This window comes from Lithobates pipiens, unplaced genomic scaffold, assembly GCF_037356315.1.
Source record: "Lithobates pipiens isolate NorthernLeopardFrog02 unplaced genomic scaffold, aLitPip1_a1.2 Scaffold_8, whole genome shotgun sequence".
Classification (NCBI taxonomy): domain Eukaryota; kingdom Metazoa; phylum Chordata; class Amphibia; order Anura; family Ranidae; genus Lithobates; species Lithobates pipiens.
The window spans coordinates 522,640,805-522,654,301 of NW_027507903.1; the positions used below are offsets into that span (position 1 = coordinate 522,640,805).

Genomic DNA, 13,497 nt, shown 5'->3' on the forward strand with positions numbered 1-13,497 from the left:
AAACTTTTCCATAATCACATCAACAGGGAAACCGCCCAGTGCTATGCAGTTCCCAGGGAAAATGTGCTTTGGTTTCCAGTGTGTGGAGGTGCCATTTATTCTTCCAAACTGCTAACAGCAGCGCGTTTTTGATGCAGGTGCAATTACACAGTTTCCTGCACCTGCATATAGTGTGAACCTAGCCTTAAATGGATTTTCACATTGAAATGGGAAACCCACGATTTGCCTTTATTAAAATTGTATGTAATACCACAAAGGGGTCTTCATCCAGAATGGTAAAGTCCTTCTAGCTGCTTTCACACTGAAAGCATCCCCCCCCCCCCCCCCCCCGTTTTAGCGGTGCTTTACCACTGTTTAAGCTGTTTTACTCCATCACACACAACAATACCCAACATGTGAAGCATAGTTGTTTTCATGCAAAGGGGCACCCAACTTGCATGTTTATGTTCATATGTGTTTACCTGGGGAGAGAACTTTTGGAAAAAAAAAATTCTAAATGATGTTCTGCTTTAATTTTTTTTAAGCTTATTTCTCTCAACTTTATTTCTATCACATAGGGGGGCTGACAATGAGCAGGGGCGTTTAGGGAGCGCTAAATACAGCACTCCCAAGCTGCCCCAAAGATGCTGCTTGTAGGACTTTTTCTAACTTCCCGCACGCGCACACCACCCCAGTGTGAAAGCACTCATTGCAATAAATGGGAGGCAGTTTTTAGGCACTTTACAGGCGCTATTTCTAGCGCCAAAATGCATGAAAACTGCCTCAGTGTGAAAGGGGTCTCATTGTGTAATACAATATATGTTTATAGAATGTTGTATCTGACTAGAGATACCACCAGATTATACAGCAGGTGTGTTGCTTGCAAAGCCTTGCAAAGCCTTGCATTTTATCTTGGGTACCAAGGAAAGCCAGGAAAGGATTTGCATGATATTACCCTGGAAGGTGCAGTTGATTGGTGGAACTTTAAAGGTCATCTTGTCTGTCAGTTGCAAAAAGGTACTTTCTCTCCGCAAACAGTATTGTAAAGTTTACAACAAATTCCCTTAAATTTTGTGACGCATTTCTTTTTTTTTTTTTTTTTAGGCATTGCAGAGATTGATCAAGTATTAAATGTCCTGCTTACAACAGCCATGTTTGTGGGAGGTTGCACAGCTTTCATTTTAGACAACACTATTCCTGGTGAGTATATTCTGAGAGAGAAGATCAATATAAAGTAATGTAACCTAAAGAGAAAATTTCTCAATCCATCTTTAAGTGGAAAAAGGAAGACCTGCATGGGCTAATTCAGGACAGAAAATCAAAAACATTGGCAAGTTCCCAAACACTCAGTTTTACTAGCTAGAGAGCCTGTTGTTGGGAACGATGCACAGTAGTAAAGTACGAGTATAATACTTACCAGTATCGCTCATCTCTCTTACAGAGCTTGGTCTTGATCTTTAGCATCCAACACTTCCGGACAATGCATGCTGTAGCTGAAGCAGTAAAGTACAGAGCTGCAGGGACGCATCATCAACGTAGAAGATTATTTGCAGCAATCTGACATACCTGAAAGTGTTGGACGCTGAAGATCATAGTGGTAGCTCTAGTTTTGCAAAAGAGAAGGTGGAAAATAATCTGTCTTTACTTTACCATTGTGTTTTTTTTTCTTTACATCCGTTCCTAAAATTTTGATAGGCAGCAGAAATCTTATTTATTTACATTTTGAAAACATACAGTCACACTAGAACCTATACATTTTCAGAAGGTTTCTTATCAGAATGAGGTCTAGAATCGTTTGGCAGCTTTATTATTATGCCCCGTACACACGATCGGAGTTTTGGTTGGAAAAAAAGCTCTGATGGTTTTTCCGACGGGATTTCGCTCAAGCTGTCTTACATACACACGGTCACACCAAATTCCGACCGTCAAGAACGTGATGACGTACAACACGTACGACAGCACTAGAAAAAGGAAGTTCAGTAGCCAATTGCTTCCGTCTCGTAGTTAAATCTAAGCATGTGTGCGTTTTTGCACGTTGGAATTGCATACACACGAACAGAATTTCTGATTCTGAAACTTTTTCCGTCTGAAAAATTGAAAAAAACCTGCTCTCAGTCTTTTGCTGGCAGATATTCGGGCAGCAAAATTCCGATGGAGCATACACACGGTCGCATTTTCGGGCCAAAAAGCTCAGATCGTTTTTTTGCTGGCCGAAATTCCTATTGTGTGCGCGGCATTAAAGTATAATCAGCTCATGGAAGGGCAAGGTGGAGATGTTATTATTATGGTCAGGAATGTCCAGTCTATGCCCCTCATCTGAGTTAATATACATATCATTCAAGCCTTATGATCTGACAGACTGTTCAGAAAATAAATATTATGGCTGACATCTGAATGGGATGGGGTATAGAGCTCTGTGCAGGAAGCTGTCACATTTATGACAACTTCCTAACACAGACCTGCCCCACTCTGAGCACTGGACTATCTCTGTATGCAAGATCAAAGCTGGTCTTAATTACTGCCAGTTTCCTAATCTGTTGCCTTTTGGTAATTCTTTAAGAATCTGGCTCTGCTACTGTATATCTTAAAGGATAAGTTCACCTTTGGGAACATGCTACATGTTCCACCTGCCTTTAGGGTAGAGCAGTTAACATGTCCCTGCTCCTGCAGCTGACAATCCCCTGTACCAGCTCTCGCTTTTTGAAAAGAGCGTGGCCACGCAGGGCTCCACCCACACAGCCATGACATTTATGCATAGAGTTGTCTATATTCCCATCCCACACTTTCATGGAAAAGGGCTTCTCGGTAGCGGGTGCTGCAACGACTACCAGATTGGTACTAGATACATGACAGATAAATGCACATATTCGCCAGCACACTGTGGATCTTCAAATGTTGTTCAAAGCTTTTATTGCAGAATGATCACATCACAAAAGAACAAGTGCAACGTTTCCGAACCACACAGGGCCCCTTTGTCAGGCATGTGGATGTTGGCTTGTAGGTCTCAATGAACTACCACAGTAGAGTGCTATGGTAGATAATTGTATCTTCTTGTCAGTGTGAAACTGCCGGCCGTACGATTTATAAGCAGACAGCTTACACTGACAATCTGCAGGAGTCTTGCATGACACCAGCAATCTGCTGATCGTTAGTACAATGCTTTCCAGGTTCCAAAAAAAAAAATAGTAAATGCACATTTTTTTTTTACCTGCAAAAAAAGACATTTATTTTTTTTTTTTTTAAATTGTAACTTATCCTTTAAAGTGACAATACACTCCCATCTTTATAAAATTTAAATAAATTCACTATATTGAAAAATAAGTAGAATGTACCTTCTATCTCTTTTCCTTTGTTTTGTCTTTTAAATGCAAGCTTTTTTCTATTCTAGGGTGGCCACATTTGATCACCATGCTTCCCCTTGTGTGTATCTGAATGTAGCCACCCTCTTTCCTGCTCATCCCTGAGATGGACTGCACATTGACACATTCATCTCTATAGGAATTGTAGTACGCACGGATCGTACCATGTGACTAGAAATAACGGCACTGCTCGCTCCACACTAGTAGCAGCGAGGTGTGTCAGTGGAAGATAGGGAGCATGCATGGGACAAAAATGAAGCCTGAACACAACAGTAAGAGGCTTAAAAAAAAACAAAAACAGAACTATGGTATACTTGATATTTTAGATGTAAAAATAAATAAAATAAAAATTAATTTAGTGTCACTTTAAAGTGGAGGTAGTTGGACCTACCTGAATTTGCTTCCCATGTCGATAATGGCACAAATGCTTGCAGGTATTTTTAAAGCAAACTACTGGCAGAAATGGTGTGCATTATTGTATTCCACCGCTTGTCTCTCTCATAGAAATGAATGAGCTGGCAAATCCCTGAGCAGACTTTCCCCTGGAATAATAGGAAAAATTATTGTTTTTAAGTTGTTTCTTGTTGCGTCCCTTGTATAACTTTATCATTGTATTCATCTAGGTACACCAGAAGAAAGGGGTATCAAGAAGTGGAAGCGTGGGTTAGGTAAAGGAGGAGCTGCTATTGAAGGAATGGAGTCGTATGATTTTCCTATTGGTATGAACTTTCTGCGCAAATACAAGTGTTTCAGTTACCTTCCTATTAGTCCCACATTTGCGGGATATCATTGGAAGGCTCTACGGAAGAACAGCAAAAGTCGGCAAGCAGAGGAGGATTCGGAGCCTACAGTATAGCACCAGCCTCTCTATTGAAACTCCCGTCTTGTAATACGTCTTTGCTAACTCTTGCCAGGTTTACTCAGCCTCGAATCGGACGTTTTGTTAAGTATTTTCTGTAGATTTACATAGAATGTTTCCAGGGCTGAGACATAGGATGTACTGTGGGTTCATTCACTCACCCTTGTCACCTCCTTGTTAATATTGTGCCTCTAATGCAGTGTTGCCCCTTCCCCACCTCCCTTTTACTACTGCTACTCCTACAAGCAATATGTGTCCTGCCTGATTCCCATTATCCGCTCTGTCACAACCTCTTGCTCTTGGAAACTGCATGGCTGGCTCTTCCCACACAGTAGCAATGGACTCAGCACTTGCTGTTTAAACGGGTACAGCACATTCTGGTTTGTCACCCTCTGTCTCAGCTCTGCAGTACGTGATTCTTTTGGCCCTTGGTTTCCACCAATCCTCTTGACAGTTCAAGTGTACAGTGGTGTTTTTGTAGCCCATCAGCTTTTCTCCTGTTCTTTCCATCCTGTAGTTGCACAAGGAGATTGAAAGCTGGAGGGGAGGAGGACTGGTTTGTTTTCCTGGAGGCCAGTATATCCACTAGGTGGTGCTCACTTCTGACCATCAGCCATAACGATGGAGATGATTTCTGAAGTACATGTACATTTATTTATGTTGTTGTTTGCACAGCCATTATCCCTAACATAAGATTTTTAATGGTTTACCGATGCAACAGATTCTTTACATGTAATATTTATTTTTTGTTTTCATTGGTATTTATTGGATGTCCCTTTTGCCTTAATGATGTTTTACTGATACATGGCATGGATCATCAGCTTAGAAGACCAACTTATATTCTCTTCCGTATTTTTTTTCTCCAACATCTAGGCACACTTCCAATCCTTTACAATCTATAGATATTATATTTAACACACATCTCTGGCAACTAAGAGGCCTCGGGTCACACTGTACAATAGTCACAAGAAAACATGTATTTGTGTCTTGTACAGACTGAAGGTAGAAAGTAAGATACTAGTGGTCTACTCCCTGTGGAAGCAGCCATTTTGTTTCATAAACCAGTACTCAACCCAGTACTTCACTAGAAGCCAGTGTCAATAACAACATAAAATCTGAGCTCCATCAAGTAAATTGAGCTAGCACCACAATTTATGTCCCTGGATGCCAAATTAAATCTTCTATTTTATTTTTATAAATTCCTCAATAAAAACACCCAGTGATTTTCTTTTCTTACCTTGCTTCCAGGCCTCTAACTGTCAAATGCGTGTATAAGAATTTAAAGTAGTTCTAAAGCTTAGACATTTTTTCTGCTTGGATCGCCTAGGCCAGTGATGGCGAACCTTGGAACCCCAGATGTGTTGGAACTACATTTCACATGATGCTCATGTACTCTGCACTGTAGTTGAGCATCATGGAAAATGTAGTACTGAAACATCTGGGTTGCCAAGGTTAGCTCCTCCCTCCCTGCAATTATTTGGATTGTGACAGGTCCTAGGCGAATGCCAGACCATTCAGGACACACAGTGTGACATGCACAGTGCGCAACCGATTGTGAAGGCCGCAAGCTGTCACAGCCAGGTGCCGCCAATTAAAAATGCAATTAAAATTGGAATGCCAACACCAAGGAGAGCAGCGATGGCTCGGGTGACCACATCGCTGGATCCTGGGACAGGTGAGTGTGTGTTTCTTAAAAGTTAGCAGCTACATTTTTTTGTAGCTGCTGACTTTTAGTAAACCTAGAAACCACTGGAGCTCCTCTTTAATGCATTCCCTGCAATAAGGTCAAAAATATCCCAGTGTTTACATTGCCCTGCTTTATACTTATATGAATCATGTCTCGATCCAGTGCTGTGCCTGTCTGCAGGGGCTCTCTTCTCTCTCTCTGCTCACAGCAGCATCTATTGGCTCCTGCTGCTGTCAAATAAATCCAATGAGCAGTGAGCTGGGGTATGGCTAAGTCATGCTGTGTGTTTCAGAATCAGGTCTGCAGATGTGCCTTCATAGGAAGTGGCTTCCTGTGGTGGCACACCAAGCAGATGAGGGCCTGGAGCACCAATGGTGAACCCCAGAAGAGGAGGGTTTGGACTGCTCTGTGCAAAATCATTGCATAGAGCAGGGACGTTTTTAACATGTTTATTTTTTAATAAAAACAATTACCTTTACAACTGCTTTACGGAAACACTGTCCTAAGAAACTAATGCTGCAGGTATAAAATGCAGACACCCACCTATTAGCCAATCACTTTGATGGGGCTGCCTAACTAGCCATTTGCAATGTGCAGAAAGCAGGAAGGGGTGGAAGCTTAGGAGCCACCGGGCACTGTTAGAGATGTGCCTGTTATTGCTTGGCTTTTGGCCTTAAAGCGGATGTAAACCCATCCATAAAACAGTTTCAATTCCTGCACATGCTGGAAATGTAACACTCGCATCGGTTGTGCTCTCAACCAAACTGTCAAACCATCCAATGGCTGGTGTCATAACTGATCACATGTGCAGCATCATGGCAGATTAAACATAGGCAAAGATGGCAGCTTCCTTGGCTAAAAACGATAGGGGGGTTTACTTACACTTTAAGCCTCTAATGTTGAAGGCTACTGCAGACATGTGTAGACACATCTAAATGGTGCATTTTCTATCTGCAGCACTTTTTTCTGCTATGACAGATTCTCTTTGTTTTAACATTAGTGAACTTAAAGGGGTTGTAAAGGTAAATGTTTTTTCACCTTAATGCATTCTATGCATTAAGGTGAAAAAACATCTGACAGTGCCTGCGCCCCCAGCCCCCCCGTTTTACTTACCTCACCCCTCGAAATTCCCGCGCTCGTCCCCCGACGTCCTTTCCACCGTTCAGCCTGGCCGCTGATTGGCTGGAGAGGATGGATGGAAAGCAGCGCAGCCATTGGCTCACGCTGCTGTCAATCACATCCACTGACGCAGAGCGCCGGGCGGCGGGGCCGTGTGATACAGCAAGCGGCTATAGCCGCCGGCTGTATCACGGGAGCGCGCCCGCAGATGCTTCTCACCATGCGAGGGAGCTCGCATGAACGTGAGAAGCATCTGCGGGAGGAAGCTGAGACAGCTGCCGAGGGACCCCAGGAGAGCAGGTTCGGGGCCACTCTGTGCAAAACGAGCTTCACAGTGGAGGTAAGTATAACATGTTTGTTATTTTAAATAAAAAATAAAATTCACTTTACAATCCCTTTAAAGGGGTTGTAAAGACTTGTGTTTTTAGCAACCTTAATGCATCCTATGCATTAAGGTGAAACAGCACCTGTCAGGGACTGGCCCCCTGGAATCGGGAGCGTGCCGCAAGGTAACCCCCCGGGAGAGTGCTTCTCCCAGGGGGTTATATGATGTGGGGAGGAGCCGAGAGAGCCGCCGAGGGACCCCAGAAGACCAGGATCGGGGCCACTCTGTGCAAAACTGGCTGCACAGTGGAGGCTTGTATGACATGTTTTTATTTAAAATAAAAATAAAAATTACCTTTAGTGTCACTTTAAAGTTCCCCTATTGCAGCCTACAATATTACATACCAGTGAGGGAAAGCTCAGCTTCTGTGATTCAGTTATAGCTTTCTCTGCTCTTCTGTTGCATGAGCTGTTATACTGTTTAAGCTTGATATTGGCCAGCAGAATGTGTTGGACAGATGGCTATTCTGTACTCCTTTCACAAGTAACAGGGGATACATTCATATGTAGTGGTTCCAGGAGCCCACATTCCAAATAGACTGTAATAAGGAATTATTAGTATTATTCATGCTGGCTAAGCAGAGTAGTTCTTTAACCACAAGTGCAGCGGTATTCGGAAATTCCTGACAACCATTTAGGAGTCACCTTTCCACACTTTCCTGCTGCCTCTTGATGTGTAACTTTAGGAGTTCCAAAATCCTTATTCATTGTTAGTATTAGGCAAACATTAACAAATTATCGTTAACATTACAAAATGGCTTCATTCACTGTGAGTGCAGAGGCACTAGAGGTCCACATTAAAGGTGAAGATGCACTACTGCTAGAGGCAGGTGTATGGGACATGTATTGTAAGAGGTCTGAGTATGCTTTACATTGGTATTAGAAGGTTACACATGCAAAAAATTATTGTATTTTCAAAATAATGCTCCCAAATGTATTATTTCTCCGCATTGAGTAGCTGTGCATATATGTATCAGTGTGTTCTCTATTTTTTTTTTAAATGGTGTATATCAGACATTCTGTAATCTCTAGTCCTCATTTATGAAGACTGAAGGGAATGGTGTTCATCACACAAGTAGCCATTCCCTTTCTTTTAATATGTTGTGATCGCAGAAATCTATCTAGCACACCCGTTCTGTCAGTTTTCATAAATTAGATCCGGTTTTGCTCAAAGACACTTATGGGTGTGTTTATACAAAACTTGCTGAGCTGTTTGTCCTTTGCATGCCCATTTGTTCTCTGTGAATGAGGGCAATATTGAATGTTACTAGGCTATGTTCTCTCCAGGTTGAATGGTCTTCATTCATACAGAATAAAATACTGTATTTATTGGCGTATAGCATGCACATTTCTCCTTATAATGGGGGGGGGGGGGGGGGATTGATCCTGTGTTAGGTGTTATGCGCCGATATAGGCTGCCACTGAGGGGAAGGAGGGGACGAGCACCACCAAAATAGAGCCGGATCTCCTGTGTACTTGGTACGGCTCCTAGCATTGACATCCCAACATTGGACAGGCGTTATGTCCATCATAGGATCCAGGCCAAGGGGCCGGACTGGGTGGGACGCCGAGCAGAGTACACAGCAGATCCGGCTCTTTTTCGGCAAGGCTGCATATGGGCACTGATCAGGCTGCAGTTGGGCACCGATCAGGCTGCAGTGAGGAGCAAGGCTGTAGATGGGCACAGATCAGGCTGCAGTGAGGAGCAAGGCTGCAGATGGGCACTGATCAGGCTGCAGTGAGGAGCAAGGCTGCAGATGGGCACTGATCAGGCTGCAGTGAGGAACAAGGCTGCAGATGGGCACTGATCAGGCTGCAGTGAGGAGCAAGGCTGCAGATGGGCACTGATTAGTCTGCAGTGAGGAGCAAGGCTGTAGATGGGCACAGATCAGGCTGCAGTGAGGAGCAAGGCTGCAGATGGGCACAGATCAGGCTGCACTGAAGCTACAGATAGGCACATATTAGGCTGCACTGACCATTATTTTGCTTCAAAATGGTTTATTTAAAAAAATTCCCTGAAACTTCCCTCTTAAATTTGGGTGCGTGTTATACAGCAATAAATACAGTACTTATTTACTGTGCCCAGCAGCTCTATCTGGTGGCCATACTATGGTTTTATATACCATATTATATAATATAGCATATGACATTTGATTTTGCCTTTGTACACTCAGTTTCAAAGCTCAGAAAAAAATTGTATAAATACACCCTATAGAATGATGCTGTACATTTTTTTTACTTGTATCGTTGGTTTAGAAAGTGATAAATCATCTACACAATAGTCTCCACGGGGAAAAATGCAAAAGAACAAGCAGTACTACATTTGGGATGCCAGACAAAAAAATGTCGGGTGCCATTTGCAGTTTTTTGATGCCTATGAGAGGACCCTATAGATATATTTAGGTTGATGTATTTGTATGATCTACTGTAGAAATATGTATACTTTATTATCATACAGAATTGTAGACCATGTAATGTGGACTTTCCTAGAATCTATATGCTCACTAGGCACATGTGACATTGAGGCCTTGTGATATCCTCAGTCTGCACCTTTTTCCATGTTGATTTGTCCCCAGTATACAGTCAGCTGGCACTGAGATGCATCCCCATAGCGGTGACAGGATTGGAAACGGTGGCATGAAAAGCATATTTTTCATTTTTTCGGTTTATTACATTTCTTCGTATTTTCATAGAAATCTGAACTTGTTTTTCTCTCCCCTGCTCTAGTTAACCTAGGGGGTGGAGGAGATATAATCATGTCATGACCATGTCATGTGACTAGACTAGAGTGCTCCTGCGTATGTATGTATAAACACGTATACATATATCTGTGTGAGTGTACAAGTCTGTATGTAAAGATGTAAATGAAATTCGTGGAATTATTGGAGCAGAATAATCTGCACTGCCCTACATAGGGAATGTACACCCTTGCACTAGGGACGCTAGTTAGGCCCACCTGCTGTGTCTTGGTCTCTTTTATCATATGTGGGAGCTTTGTCTGTGTTGCTAGTAACTTCTCTTTATTCTCCCACACGGTTTGAGTTGCCCATAGTAGCCATAGTCTTCCTTTCATTAAATCAAGACAGTTATCCCTGCTGACACTCAAATGTCATTATCCTTAATGCAATCTTTGTGATGTAGGAGAGCTGAACCTTATGTTGCGTTTTAACGCAATAGAGGGATTGTGGTCCTAGAGGCTGCTCCCCAGCAACTGTGGGGTCTTGCTGGACCCCCAGAGGAGTTTGTTGAAGTTTTGAAAGGATGGAAGCACCACACCAGCTTGTACAGACTTTTAAAGGATTTTTATTTTGTAGGGACCAATGCATTTTAGGGGCTGAGTACCCCCCTTTTCATCGGGGCTAAAAAACAGGATCATGCAGGCACTTGGGATTGGAAAGGCATTATACTTAATGCAGCCTAGAGGCTTCTGTACACAGCTAAAGCTTTTTCCAATTCCTGCTAAATCAGCCAAAATTCAGGCCCTGGGTGCCCCTGCCAGCACTGCCTGGCTTGACAAAACTTGATTGCTCAGTTGACTTTTGTCAAAAGAGTCAGGTGGAAAATTGTCAGCCAAACAGAACCTGTATCCAATCACTTGCAGGTGCCAGCTCTTGGAATACAGGCCAACAGGTGATATTCCTGTGTGCTGTTAAGTATGGCTGGAGGAATATGTTAGATTTCTTTTGTTCAGCTCGTAGGCTGAATGAAAGAAATCTATGTGTATGGCCTGCGTTATGTTGACAGATCTAATTGGTGGTTGTTGCTTCCAGCTGTCCATTTAGAGAAAATTTAATATTTTAACTGAACAGGTGGGGAGGTTTGAGGTGAGGCTTACTAGCAGTATTTGTATGAGCATGTACAGTCCCTTTTTTTGGCTGTCCATCCCAACTCAGAAGGCTCTATTAATGTTAATCTAATAATGTAGTTATGTCCTTGCCTTGTTTGTATATTACCATTACATCTAGAGCAATGTGTACATAGTACCCTTGTTACCCCTCAATTCATACTATATGGTTTACAGCAAGTCATCCCTTATGTGCTTGTCCAGTGTAGGGTTTGTTGTCACAATCAGGTTAAGGAGATTTCGAAACAGAAAACACTGTCTCCAGAGTTGTGGGTCTCTAAACCTAACCCTTGTCTCGCCCAACTGATGATTGTTTTGGTTACACAGTTAGGGCTTATGTTGACCATCTATTGTTCATGACAGAACAACTTCTCCCCCCATACAAGTCTATCAGAATGTAAAAGCATCCAAAGCAAGTCAAGAGCAACTGCAATGAATTCTGAATTGTTCCAAACAGATGTCTAAAGCACACTACACCTGCAACTCAAAACCCATTGATGCAAGCCCTAAACTTGTAATGATAGAAATACAGAGGTTGCCATTGCTGACCATGGTTGCCATTGATGATGCTTTTACTTTTGTAGATGAGGAAAAAAATCTAATTTCACGTATTTGCAGTATCTCAAAGTAATGGTAGCCTTCATGTTCTACTTGTGATAGGGCTTGCTTTAAAAACAAAGCCAATCAATGCCAGAACCAGAAACACATAGATTTCAGTAGATTTTCCAATATTGTGCTGGTCTTTGGTCCAGCACAACATTGTGCTGTACTGTGCAGTGGTCATGTCAGGCAAATATAGAATTTAGGGAAACGGTTTCTAAATTTAAAAGTAAAACACAGTTTCCCCCTGTAAAGGAGGCATAATATACTTACCTGTCCCACCACCTGTGCCATGATCTTCACTCTTCAAGAGCTACAACAGCAGAAAAGACCACCAACATACTTCTGGGAGTGTTGGATGCCCAGTCCTTCCGCTGAGCATTGTGAATCCTTCTGCCGGCCTTATGTTACTACAGATCTCAGTAGATAGAACAATGGTGTTTGGTGGGGATCCAGGTATCTGACACTCCCAGAGTATTCTCTGGTAAATAGCTCTTGAAGAGACCCAAGACTAGTGGCAGGACATGTAAGTATATTATGCCTACCTTTCATGGAGAGGTTTTGTTCTACGAGGGGTTTTTAAAAGTTTCCACACTTTTTTTATATTTAATAAAGTTAGAAAAGTACAGAAACTTTTTGAAGAACATCCATGTGCATGAGGCCTAATGCATAGTCAAACTTGTACTTTAGATTTTAGTGACTGTCTTTTTTAAGGGCCAATGTCAATTGGCTTTGGGCTTGTGGCTGTTGGTAAATACAGTGTGCTTTGAGGTGTATTAAGCTTGCATTTGACATCAGTTTAAGACGCTACTTCATTTGACCTACTAATCTGCATCAAGCTGATTTTGTGTCCTCATTTACTCCTATGTGGAAATAAGCATATCTGGTTGGCCTGGTCTCAAGCTTGCTTCTTTTAGTAAACTACCTTTTATTTTACTTTTTTGTTTTTATTATTGACTTTTTTCATGATACTTGTTAGATATCCAGGTGACCTTTTAATGAAGGAAGCAATAATCTTAAATTAAAAATGGGTTACTAGTAATCCGATATACAATATACATAAATGTTTTGTTAGCTTGTGAGAACTAGCTTTCTCTCCTATATACAGGTAGATGGGATAACATCGGTAAAAAGGGTCCTACAGCAGATGTTTTCTGAATACAGCAAGCTGTAGTTTGAAGACCAGTACACAGCAGCTGGAGCTGTAGTATTAAACATCACAAGATCCGCTCATATATTCTTGTACATTACCACAGCTAACAATTTTTAATCACTAAAGCAAAAAACCTTTCAGTTCGTAAATGATCACTAGTGGTAAGGGTCCAGGGAGAGGAACCACATGCTTTTCTTTGACAAAGCACTTGCTTGAGGCCCTGCTTGCATTTTTTGTTCATTGAGGTATATTGTATTAAGTCGTCAGTCTATTCATTTTGAATGGGCTCTCAACACACAAAACAAAAAACACGCACACCTGCACTATCTTTCTGGACGTTTTGTATGCTCGGTAATAGTTCTACGTTCCTGACTTGTCTACATACCACAATTTTTTTATTTTATTTATATATATATATATATATATATATATATATATATATATATATATATATATATATATATATATATATAATATAAGATTTAAATTGCACCTATGATTAAAGGATGAAAC

The 13,497-nt window shown here is 41.7% G+C and overlaps 1 protein-coding gene across 3 annotated transcripts in view; it reads left to right on the forward strand.

The window, feature by feature from the left end:
* The window catches only part of SLC23A2 (solute carrier family 23 member 2), a 246,869-nt gene extending 241,436 nt beyond the window's left edge, over window positions 1-5,433 (forward strand). For all 3 annotated transcript variants that reach the window (XM_077469482.1, XM_077469484.1, XM_077469483.1), the window contains 2 exons: window positions 1,084-1,179; window positions 3,962-5,433. In XM_077469482.1, coding sequence (XP_077325608.1) covers window positions 1,084-1,179; window positions 3,962-4,194 — 329 coding nt within the window. In that variant the 3' untranslated portion in view covers window positions 4,195-5,433. The remainder of the gene's footprint in view (window positions 1-1,083; window positions 1,180-3,961) is intronic.
* Window positions 5,434-13,497: the final 8,064 nt, after the last annotated feature.